The sequence below is a fragment of the Scylla paramamosain genome, chromosome 27 (genome assembly GCF_035594125.1).
Source record: "Scylla paramamosain isolate STU-SP2022 chromosome 27, ASM3559412v1, whole genome shotgun sequence".
Classification (NCBI taxonomy): Eukaryota; Metazoa; Arthropoda; class Malacostraca; order Decapoda; family Portunidae; genus Scylla; species Scylla paramamosain.
In genome coordinates, this window is record NC_087177.1 from 14,306,221 (window position 1) to 14,316,808 (window position 10,588).

At 39.5% G+C, this 10,588-nt stretch overlaps 2 protein-coding genes across 2 annotated transcripts in view; one reads left to right on the forward strand and one right to left on the reverse strand.

Annotated features, from left to right (window-relative positions):
* The window catches only part of LOC135114263 (mediator of RNA polymerase II transcription subunit 30-like), a 14,330-nt gene extending 9,799 nt beyond the window's left edge, over positions 1-4,531 (reverse strand). The window contains exons 1-2 of the mRNA XM_064030121.1: positions 4,393-4,531; positions 41-254 (exon numbers count right to left, since the gene is read on the reverse strand). Of these exons, the coding sequence (XP_063886191.1) occupies positions 41-47 (7 nt within the window). The 5' untranslated portion in view covers positions 48-254; positions 4,393-4,531. The remainder of the gene's footprint in view (positions 1-40; positions 255-4,392) is intronic.
* A 200-nt stretch (positions 4,532-4,731) lies between these two features.
* LOC135114260 (uncharacterized) overlaps positions 4,732-10,588 on the forward strand; it is a 9,154-nt gene continuing 3,297 nt past the window's right edge. Inside the window, exons 1-8 of the mRNA XM_064030106.1 lie at positions 4,732-5,478; positions 5,905-6,020; positions 6,609-6,771; positions 6,890-7,090; positions 7,240-7,415; positions 7,946-8,072; positions 8,370-8,542; positions 8,976-9,113. Of these exons, the coding sequence (XP_063886176.1) occupies positions 5,154-5,478; positions 5,905-6,020; positions 6,609-6,771; positions 6,890-7,090; positions 7,240-7,415; positions 7,946-8,072; positions 8,370-8,542; positions 8,976-9,113 (1,419 nt within the window). The 5' untranslated portion in view covers positions 4,732-5,153. The remainder of the gene's footprint in view (positions 5,479-5,904; positions 6,021-6,608; positions 6,772-6,889; positions 7,091-7,239; positions 7,416-7,945; positions 8,073-8,369; positions 8,543-8,975; positions 9,114-10,588) is intronic.

Consider the following 10,588-nt stretch of genomic DNA (forward strand, 5'->3'; position numbering starts at 1 on the left):
TGGTTTCTGTGGCCACCATATATTTTTCCTACCTTCTTACCATTCATTATTCAGGAGGAAGCGTTGTCTTAGCATTGTTGTGTTTGTCTTCCGTGATGATCCTCTATTGATCCTCGAGTCATGTGCTGAAGTGTTAATATTTTACAAGGATAAATCAAAGCACATGAAGGGTAAGATTCAATGCTTCGAGTTCTGCTCTGGATTTGCTGGTACTGACGAGTGTGCATGCTGGCTTCCACGAGGTTTTTATGGAGCTGGGGAAGGATTGTAATGTGGATTAGGATAAGTAAGGATAGGTATTTGCATTTGGTAAAGAAACTAGATTGGAGAGGTTATGTTTATATATAACAAGTATATCAAGAATCGGGATATTGACTATACGAGATGTGAGATACGAGTATACGTAGACGTAGATTAGTATAACTAAGGATGGTGATTGAACTTGGTAAAGGAACTGGATAGGGAGGTTATGTTTAAGTATTAAGAGCGGGGCTTTTGACTATACAAGATGAGAGATATCACTTTTTTTGTATGGGTGTTTTTTTTTTTCTTTTTATAGTGGGTCTCCGGAACTAGCTTGACTCAGCTTGAAGACATCACGAGAGACTAGTGGGTCTCCGGAACTAGCTTGACTCAGCTTGAAGACATCACGAAAGACTAGTGGATCTCCGGAACTAGCTTGACTCAGCTTGAAGACATCACGAGAGACTAAAGTTAATTTGTGTCTGGTGTTTATCTTCATGACCATCCATGGTCTTTCTGAATAGGGAGTTGGCGCCTTTTATCTCAAAATTCTGGAGGTTTTTGTTACGTATAAGGTAGATGTGATATACGCAGGATTATGCAAGGGAATCCACCACGACCTATATGCAAAAAAAAAAAAAAAATGGCGCACACGAACAATGAGATTGGGGATTACCGCGATAACACACACACACACACACACCTAGATAATAATAATAATAAAAAATAAAAATAGTAAACTGGAAAAAAAAATCCTTAATTAAACCAGTAAGTGAACACAAATAGGTTCAGACAATTGTCACGTGGCACTTACCGACTAATTGAGCTATTAGTTGCCATCCATCCTTATCATGACCAATTAAGGTGGCCAGCACGCCACCGAGTACTGTTGTTAGGGATAGGGGAAGTAGGAGGGGGTGACTGAATTGTTGATGTCGGAATGTACTGTATGTATGTATGTATGTATGTATGCGTGAGCGTTTTTTTTTTTTTTTTTTTTTTTTTTTTGGTGTGTGTGTGACCGGCTAGGAAGGAGGGAGGGAGGGAAAGAGGGAGGAAGGGAGGAGGAAAGATAGCTGTGTATGTGGTACTTGCGTGTGACCAAGTGAAAGAGACAGGTGGTGTCTCCCTCCAGTGTTGCAGGTCAGGTAAGAAGCAACGAGGTAGCCAGTGTTGGAAGAGTTATTAGTTCTACGCAATTATAGGGAGACGAAGTGCGATTGGTTCCTCTTTAGACAGAAATAACATCATAATTCTTAATTTTCGACCATATGGAGAAAGAATACCTAAGTATTTCTTCCATTGATCTATAGAGTGAAAGATTATTGCCTCCCCAATTGAACTCTAAAGGATGTTAATGTTATTGCCTCTTTTGTTCGACCACGACCATAAGGTGAATGATGTTTTCGGTTCTTCAATAGGGAGAGAAACTACAATTGCTTTTGCTAGACTGGATTTAGCTGAAAGTGGTTGGTTATGATCATCAATATTACTGCACTGTGTCATTTTGAATACATGTACTAAATATTACTATGAATATATAGGTTAACTGTCATTTGTCATTGCTATATTCATGAAACCTGTACTAAGTATAGAATAAAAGTATGTATAGTGACACATAAGACACTTCGCTGGTACTCATTCTCATTTATATAATACCACCATACTTTCTTTTTAATTAGTGCACACTAGTTTTTTAGAAGAGAAATATTCCTTAGAGTCAATCTTAAATTTTCTTGTCCTTACGACGATCTTTCGAATAACTAACAGCAGTTATTCTAAAATTTAGCAGACTGAACCTAATTCTGAAAAAAAAAGGTCAACAAACACCTATTGACAGCAAGTAACTCTGCTTCTAGCGTCGCCTTGATTCAATAATGTGTAGCGATGACTCTGCTGCGACGTGTAACACTCGATCGTCACTCCTCCAACGTTAAATATTTTTTTGCAGTAATGAGAGAGCCTTAGCGTGCGTGACTTTCCGTGAAGGGTGTGTAAGTGTATATGTTAGGTAATGGAGTCGGGTGGTGTAGGGATGGAATAACGATAGCAGCTTTCCATGTGACAAATATAACTATTTCTCCTCATAGTCGTATAATTGTATAAAGTCTAGAATTGCACAACGATCTAAAACAAAGTTTAATGTAACGAGTGATCCAGATATGCTGTCGTTAAATTTCATTTACTTAGGTTAATTAAACCTAAGTTCTTCTTCCTGCATCGCAACATACATAAATTACCACCATGACTCAATAATACGAGTATTTAGCTTACGAGCTTGTATACCCAATGCATAGGCGCGAGCATTTTCATAGAGGGAAACACGAGTGACCAGGGATCGTGCTCTCTAACGTTTCGGGGTCTCATCTCAAATTATAACAGCTCTAGTGGAAGTTATAGTGTTTTCAGGAGAGCTTCATGATCCTATCACATTTTCTTGGCAACACTGTACAATATTTATGCCACGTTTCTTTATTGATGTGTGTGTCTATTTTATATATATATATATATATATATATATATATATATATATATATATATATATATATATATATATATATATATATATATATATATATACACAATGACTATTTTTTGTGGGATATGATACATTATTTACGTGAAAATGATATGTAATATATTTCCATCTTATTTCTAACGCTTTTTAGATGTTTCACTGAAGTTCCTAGGCCTAGTCTGAGGAAGTGGCAGAACTGTACTCACACCCTGACACCATCCTAGCCGCCAAATTAGTAAGGGTTTACTGTAGTTATATAAATTTACATTCTTTAGAAAGACGTAGGTTAAGAGGGGACCTGATAGAAGACTAAGTGGTATAAGGGTTATAATAAGGGGGATGTAGGCAAAATTCCTAGGATCAGCAACCAATGTAGAACAAGAAATAACGGGTTCAAGCTTGAAAAATTTAGGTTTAGGAAGGAGATAGGAAAAAACTGGTTCTCAAATAGAGTGGTAGATGAATGGAACGGACTCAGTAATAATGTTGTTAGTGCTAGGACACTAGAGAGCTTTAAGAGAAGATTAGACAGGTTTATGGATGGGGATAATAGATGGAAATAGGTAGGTATATTTCATACAGGGACTGCCACGTGTAAGCCTGGTCGCTTCTTGCAGCTTCCCTTATTTCTTATGTTCTTATGTTCTTATATGTTTAACGAGGAAACGCATGATCGCATTGCCTGACGTTTCAGGGTCTCCTCTCAACGTATAACAACTCTAGTGCAAGCTACTAGAATTTTCATGGGAGGTTTTCATGATTATAGCTTTAGTTTTACAAGGAAACTGCACGATCAATGAAAAAAAAAAGATCCATGAAGACGTGGGTATTTTAAGGATTGTGAAATTAATCTTAAACATGAGAGCCCAAAAAATTTCAGAATACCGACTTAGTCGACTAAAAGCATAACATGTAAGCTCCATCTTTTATTCTTCTCTTGGGCTACCCGTGCATCATGGTGCATACATTTTATGGGACCGTGACACAGGTATGGAGAAGTCAGCCAAGTTTCTGCGATAAGAGTATGAAAGAGGGAGGGTAGGTCTTTAGTTTAAGACCCGTGTTTGTGTGTTTAGCTGAATAACTATCACGGAATACTACATAACCCCTCGGTTAATCTCTACAGTCACTTCTCCAAGCCGATCTCAGTATAGTATTTCAACACTACACTTGTATACCTATCCCTCTCAAAAAAAAAAATAAATAAATAAATAAATAAAAATAAATAAAAATGAAAAAGGAAAGGACGAATGTGAAGGTCATTGTGTGGTTGTATCTTGCTACTACGGTGATCACACACACGCACACAAGGAGTGGCAGTCAAGGAGACGGGAGTGTTTGGTGTCAACAATGGCTCCTCTCTCCCTTTCGTCCGTCTCCTCCTTCACAATCTCTCTCTCTCTCTCTCTCTCTCTCTCTCTCTCTCATGGAATAGATCATCAGCACGACCACTGTTGCCGCCTTCACCTACTAATACCGCTGTTACTATCACCACCACCTCTTTCCACAACCACCGTATAGACGTAGAATAATTAAATAGCGAGTAAATACTGTAACCTTGCCTTACCACAGCGGTCCTTGGAAAGGGAGGAGAAACATCACATGGTCCAGTTTAACATCAGTAACGTTACCTTCCGCTTGTTCACTACACGATGTCAGTCAGTCGTATTCTTATCTTCATTAATCAAAGTACTAATCCTGTCTTCGTGGTGGACTGAACAAAAGGAATAGCAACAGTCAGGCTTTAGTAATGCAAAGCCATTAAAGGTAGTCCTGGAATTCACAATATATTTTCATAGGGGAATGAACAGAAGGAATATCAACTGTTACTTGTCTTTGCTGTGCCGGACGCTCAAATGGCTTCTCGCCAGCGTTCCCATTGTGACAGCTTCATTCAGGTTCGAAATGATCTCGAGTCTGCTCCAGTCTGCCATTACCAAAGGTCTGTTAGCTACCCCAGTCAGACGTTCGGCAGTTCGACGTCATGCAGCAAGTGATTATTTATGACCACGAGTACGTTACAAAAGCAGTCATTTGGACGTCAAAATAGTACACTCCTATGATGACCTTGGGTAAGATCATGTTGGTAATACAGATCGTGGTAGGCTGGAGGGGAGGAGCACGTCAGCGCCCTTTATTCAAGGCGGGTACACAGAATATCGATGAGCACCTGTCAGTCAAGGGTGGTACGCTGTCAGCTGCAATAAAAGCTCTGTCACTTCTGCTCCACATATACAGCAGCGACATGTGTCACCTCCTACCTGATGAAGGCTGTTATTTTCCTGTGATAGGTTAAATCCCTTACAGACTAAATCTCAAACCTCCACCCTTATGACCTCCCCCACCAGGTCCTGGTCAATACCCCGTCCATTCCCATGATGAGTGCGTAGACATGCATCACTTTCCAGGGGAAGCAGCAGATATGAAGGGTGGTTGCGCCCTGCTCCCGCTGCTCCTACTGGTAGTGACACTGGTGGCCCGCTGCTATGGTGCTGAACCGCTCTGCCTAGAAGATGACATCAACAAGCTTATGTTCGCCTACTCTTCTGGGGGTTTCGATCCCTCCGGCACTCTAGACACTGTCACGTGTGCCCGCCAGTGTATCGCCGTCGGGTTCACCTTCGTGGGCATGGACGAGAACGCCAACTGCTTTTGTACCGCCCCGGCCAGCTCTCGCGCCCAGGATTATGAGACAATTAAGCAGATTTCAACGTCAGGTAACACATTTTGTCCCGGGTCATAAGGGTTAAGAATATAAATGTTTGTAAGAAGCATCTAGCTATATATATATATATATATATATATATATATATATATATATATATATATATATATATATATATATATATATATATATATATATATATATATATATATATATTTGGTAATGTATATTGGTTTTTGGAAAACGTATCTTCATTCATCAAAAACAATTAATCACAATTCCCCAATTATTTATTTATTTATTTATTTATTTATTTTTTACTCCTGTACATCAATGTTATAATATTGCTTTTTAGAAATCGTTTATGGGATATATTTGTCTATAATTGATCATCATATTATGTTGTCAATAAAATAAATTGCGTGAATAAGATTTCCAAGATTTGCACAGTTTTAGATATTATGACACATTGCCTCAGGTGATCCTTGTGGGGTGGGCCCGGGGCTGATGAGTGTGTGGCCCGTGGAACTCCTGACGGGGCCTCTCTTCACACCTTACCTGAAGGTCGGCTTCACGGGATCCACCGAGAACCAGGTGAGGGAACGGAGGCCGTGTGTGTTATTGTTAATGCTAATATTCCTAATTATAGAACTGTGACCAAACTGCCTATTATACAAACAAATGACTGACGGTCATCATAATAATAATAATAAAATAAACTGCGTTAATAAGATTTCCAAGATTTGCACAGTTTTAGATACTATGACACATTGCCGCTTGTTTGGCAAATATTTTTTTTTCTATTATTTTACATTGAGAAAGAACTTTCTTTTCCTTTCTGATAGATTTTATAGTTTGTTTGATTCTCTTCTTTTATGGAATGTGTAGGAATGTGGTTAAGGGATGAAAGAAACTGTGTTGTGCTGCTGAATAGAAATTTTTGTGAACTGAATCACACATAAAAAAATAAATAAGTAATCCAGGCTGAAATGACTCTATGTTAATTTAACTACAATAATGAATGGAAGAGAAGACATGACCAATCGGTGACACATACGTATGAACAGGTGTGTGTGTGTGTGAAATTATCCATTGGCTTCCTGCAGAGAATGAGATGACATAGGTGTAGTGTACATTCTGATATGAACTATGTGCAGTTGTCACCCTTCTCTACACCTACAGATGGAGATCGCAGTTGGCGACAGTGTGGACATCACCGTGGTGACGAGCGTTCTGTTCTCCTTCACTGTAAACTTCGGGGACGGTTCGGAAGAGCTCGTCCGCAAACCTAACGAGACTACAGCCTCCAACATTTACACTCTGGAAGGAGAGTACTACATTACAGGTGATTGGGACAGGTGTGTCTTGTTAATGCATCACAGGAAGACAACTTTTGGTTGTAATGTACAGATAAGTGAATAAGTTTGATCTCATTCTTTCAACTTTCTTATCTTTTTCTTCAGTACGCGAGGATTGGTCAGGCGTACAGGACATGCTGCGCGTGGTGGTGACTGGCTCAAAGAATGCCCTTGGCCTCGAGTGTCCAGAGTTGGTAGCCACTGGTGACACCTTCGCTTGCACTTTCACCCTCCTCAGGACCTCAAGCTCTGCCCTCTCCGTCACAATTGATGAAACACAGGAACATATGGACTATACTCTGCCTGGTCAGCTTATTTTATGTTCTTGTTGACTTGACACTGCACTAATATCACTTCGAAATCTTAGCTTTTTAACATAGAACATACCAATAATAAAACATGACCTACAGTTTCGTAACACCTAATGGATTATTACTTATCATATCACTGGCCAGAGTTGGAAACTAAGATATACGGGCACTCCTGGTCGTCCTCTGACCCTCCGCCGGGATCTACTGTACTGGACACCTGCACCTCCGTCTACCTGCTCGACACCTCGCCTATAGGAGAGGACGAGTACCTGGCTGTGGTAGACGGATGGGTGGCCAAAGCCTCTAAAGCGTATTGCAATGTAAGTGCGGTGCTTCAGGATCTTAGGGTCAAGATATGATAGAGTTGACTGACTGCTAAAACTGCATCCTATTTACATTGAATATCTTGTTAACTGCCAAACGAGAGAGAGAGATAGATAGATAGAGAGAGAGAGAGAGAGAGAGAGAGAGAGAGAGAGAGAGAGAGAGAGAGAGAGAGAGAGAGAGAGAGAGAGAGAGAGAGAGAGAAAGGGGGTTGGATGGGTAGGACATGGTAGATACGAAGTAAAGGTAAGACTGTGTGCATATTGTAACATGGTTATGGAGAAGAAACTGAAATATTATTGAAAACACTCTCCCAATTCAGGGACACGTTCTTATGTGGTGCTTCCGTTCCCAGATAATGATAACATGTCTCTGGTAAAACCTTTAAACTTTCAGCGAAACTTTCCCAATTTTTGTCCTGTGACTATGATGATTAATAAAAAAATGGATGTGACTTTATTAATAATTTCGTTTGTTCTCAGTTTAGCACGATGCTGACTCACTAGCTCTTTCCTCTTACTTAAAGACACTGCAAGAGAGCTGCGTGGAGGGCGGGGATCCTGCCTGTCCTGCTGAGGGTGAGTGGACCTGCCCGGCACCCGAATATCTCTGCGGCGACACCTGCCACGCATCATCGCCTGCCACGTGCTCAGGTAAGGTGATCTTGCCAACATCCAGTAAACATGACATCATGAATTTGAGAAAATGCATTTGTATAAGTATTTGGCACACATTAGTGACAACTCTTATTAAGTTTCGTATTGCACCATGATGGATGACAGATGTGTATTGATTTTTTTAGCTCCAAACAGCACGGTGAAGAATGCCACTATATAGCACAGTACTATTACTCGCATTATTGACGACTCTTATTAAAAGTTTCACATCGCACTCTGAAGAATGGTGGGTTTATATTATATTTTATTTTATTTATTTATTATTTTTTTCAGCTCCAAATAACACGGTGAAGGAAGCCACCACGTACAATGCTATTACAGCGGCTTCTTTTGATATGGAATTCGGACATTCTGAGACACCCGTAACTCTGACACCACTGAAACCCTACTCCTACTTTAGTGTTGGCTGTCCCACCGGAGCAGTGTTGGCCGACGTCCCAGCTGAGGTAATGGTTAACGTGCTATACATCAACGAAAAGGAAAAACATCTCTCGCTAACATATAAAAGATATTTAAACAAGGAACACACTCACGAATCCTAAATCGGAATTGCTTGATATATTGGCCTGCTTCGCCGTATTTCAACTGCTCACTCTCTTTTTGATTCCGCCCACCTTAGTTATACAAGAATTACTAATTGCTTAATTCTGATTTTTTTTTTTATTGGTTAACTCTCTCTCTCTCTCTCTCTCTCTCTCTCTCTCTCTCTCTCTCTCTCTCTCTCTCTCTCTCTCTCTCTCCAAAAACAAAGCACGGTGATTTGACCCTTATGTAAAAATAAACGCATGTCGCAGGTAACAACTATCACACGTATACTTGATACTAAGAATAGTTACATTTAATCATTACCACTTATATTTGTGTATGATTTATTTCCAGGTGATGCATCGTATCGTGCCAGACACCAGCAGGCGGGAAGGAGATGCTCTTTTTTCTACCAGCGCCGCACCGGCGTTCACGATGGTGAAACGAGAACCACGTCACCTCCTCGTGCGTCTCAAAACTTGGGTTGGCCGGGTAAGAAAGACGTGGCACTTTCATCATGATTTACTGGGATTTCAGGGACAGTGTCCAACTGCTTTATATATATATATATATATATATATATATATATATATATATATATATATATATATATATATATATATATATATATATATATATAAAACGTCTCAACAAAGTTTCGGACAAGGATGTAGCTTTGGCAGTGGATGTTTGAGACCCCAACCTAATTGGCAAAATTATGCTTTGGTGCCGAACGTGGATGATTAAGGCATTTTTCAGAATAAATTTATGGTAAACTAAGATAAAATATTCAGAGGCATGTACAATACATGACCCGCTCACCATTCAGGTCGTGATGTAGTAGTAATTACCGACCCCACGGCAGTTATGTCTTTATGTAAGTTGCTTCAGATTCAATGCCTCAGGGTTACTCATATTTCTGCGCTGCGCTTGATTTTGGGAGTGACTACATCCCCCCTAGGCTCCCTAGTATCGCCCTCTCACTCACATCGTGACGTCGATATGACGTATAACTTTTGAATAGTAGTAATCACTGCCTCTGCTGAGGTGATGTGGCGCCCACCGATAGATAGATTACCAGAACGAAACCTCAGCTCTATGTGACATGTATCGAGCATGTAGCTATAGCCTTGTTTTCCATGTAAATGATGAAGCAATTTCCTTCGAGAAAACTTTTTTTTTTTTTTCGCAAACATTTTCATATTATAAAGACCATACTGAATCTATAGCAGGGGTGAAATATTGCTTCGGAGAGAGAGAGAGAGAGAGAGAGAGAGAGAGAGAGAGAGAGAGAGAGAGAGAGAGAGAGAGAGAGAGTACAGTGTGTGCTTGAGGGGAGAGGGGTAGAAAGACAGAGCTGCCAGTTGGGTCGGTGATTAGGCTATCTACGTCACACCGACGTCATGACCTGAATGGTGGGCGGGGCATGTATCGTTCGTGACAACAGCAGCTGGCTTCACGACGTGGCTCCGAATATTTAATCTTAGATTACTCTAAATCTACTCTTATAAATGCCTTAATCATCCACATTTGGGACCAAAGCATAATTTTGCCAATTAGGTTCGCATCCCAAACATACACTGCCAGTTACATCCTTGTCCGACGCTTTGTTGAGGCATTATATATATATATATATATATATATATATATATATATATATATATATATATATATATATATATATATATATATATATATATATATATATATATATATATATATATATATATATATATATATATATATATATATATATATATATATATATATATATATATATATATATATATATATGTGTGTGTGTGTGTGTGTGTACACTTCCTGAAGTTCTTAATAGTCTGTTATATTAGGCACATATCACTTAGGACGAGCAATTCTGTGAGGCTTTTGAAAAGTAGATATTCATGGTCAGAGTAGCAGCAATGTCTCTTGAAAATGTAGGATCGAATTAGGCTCTAGGATTAACA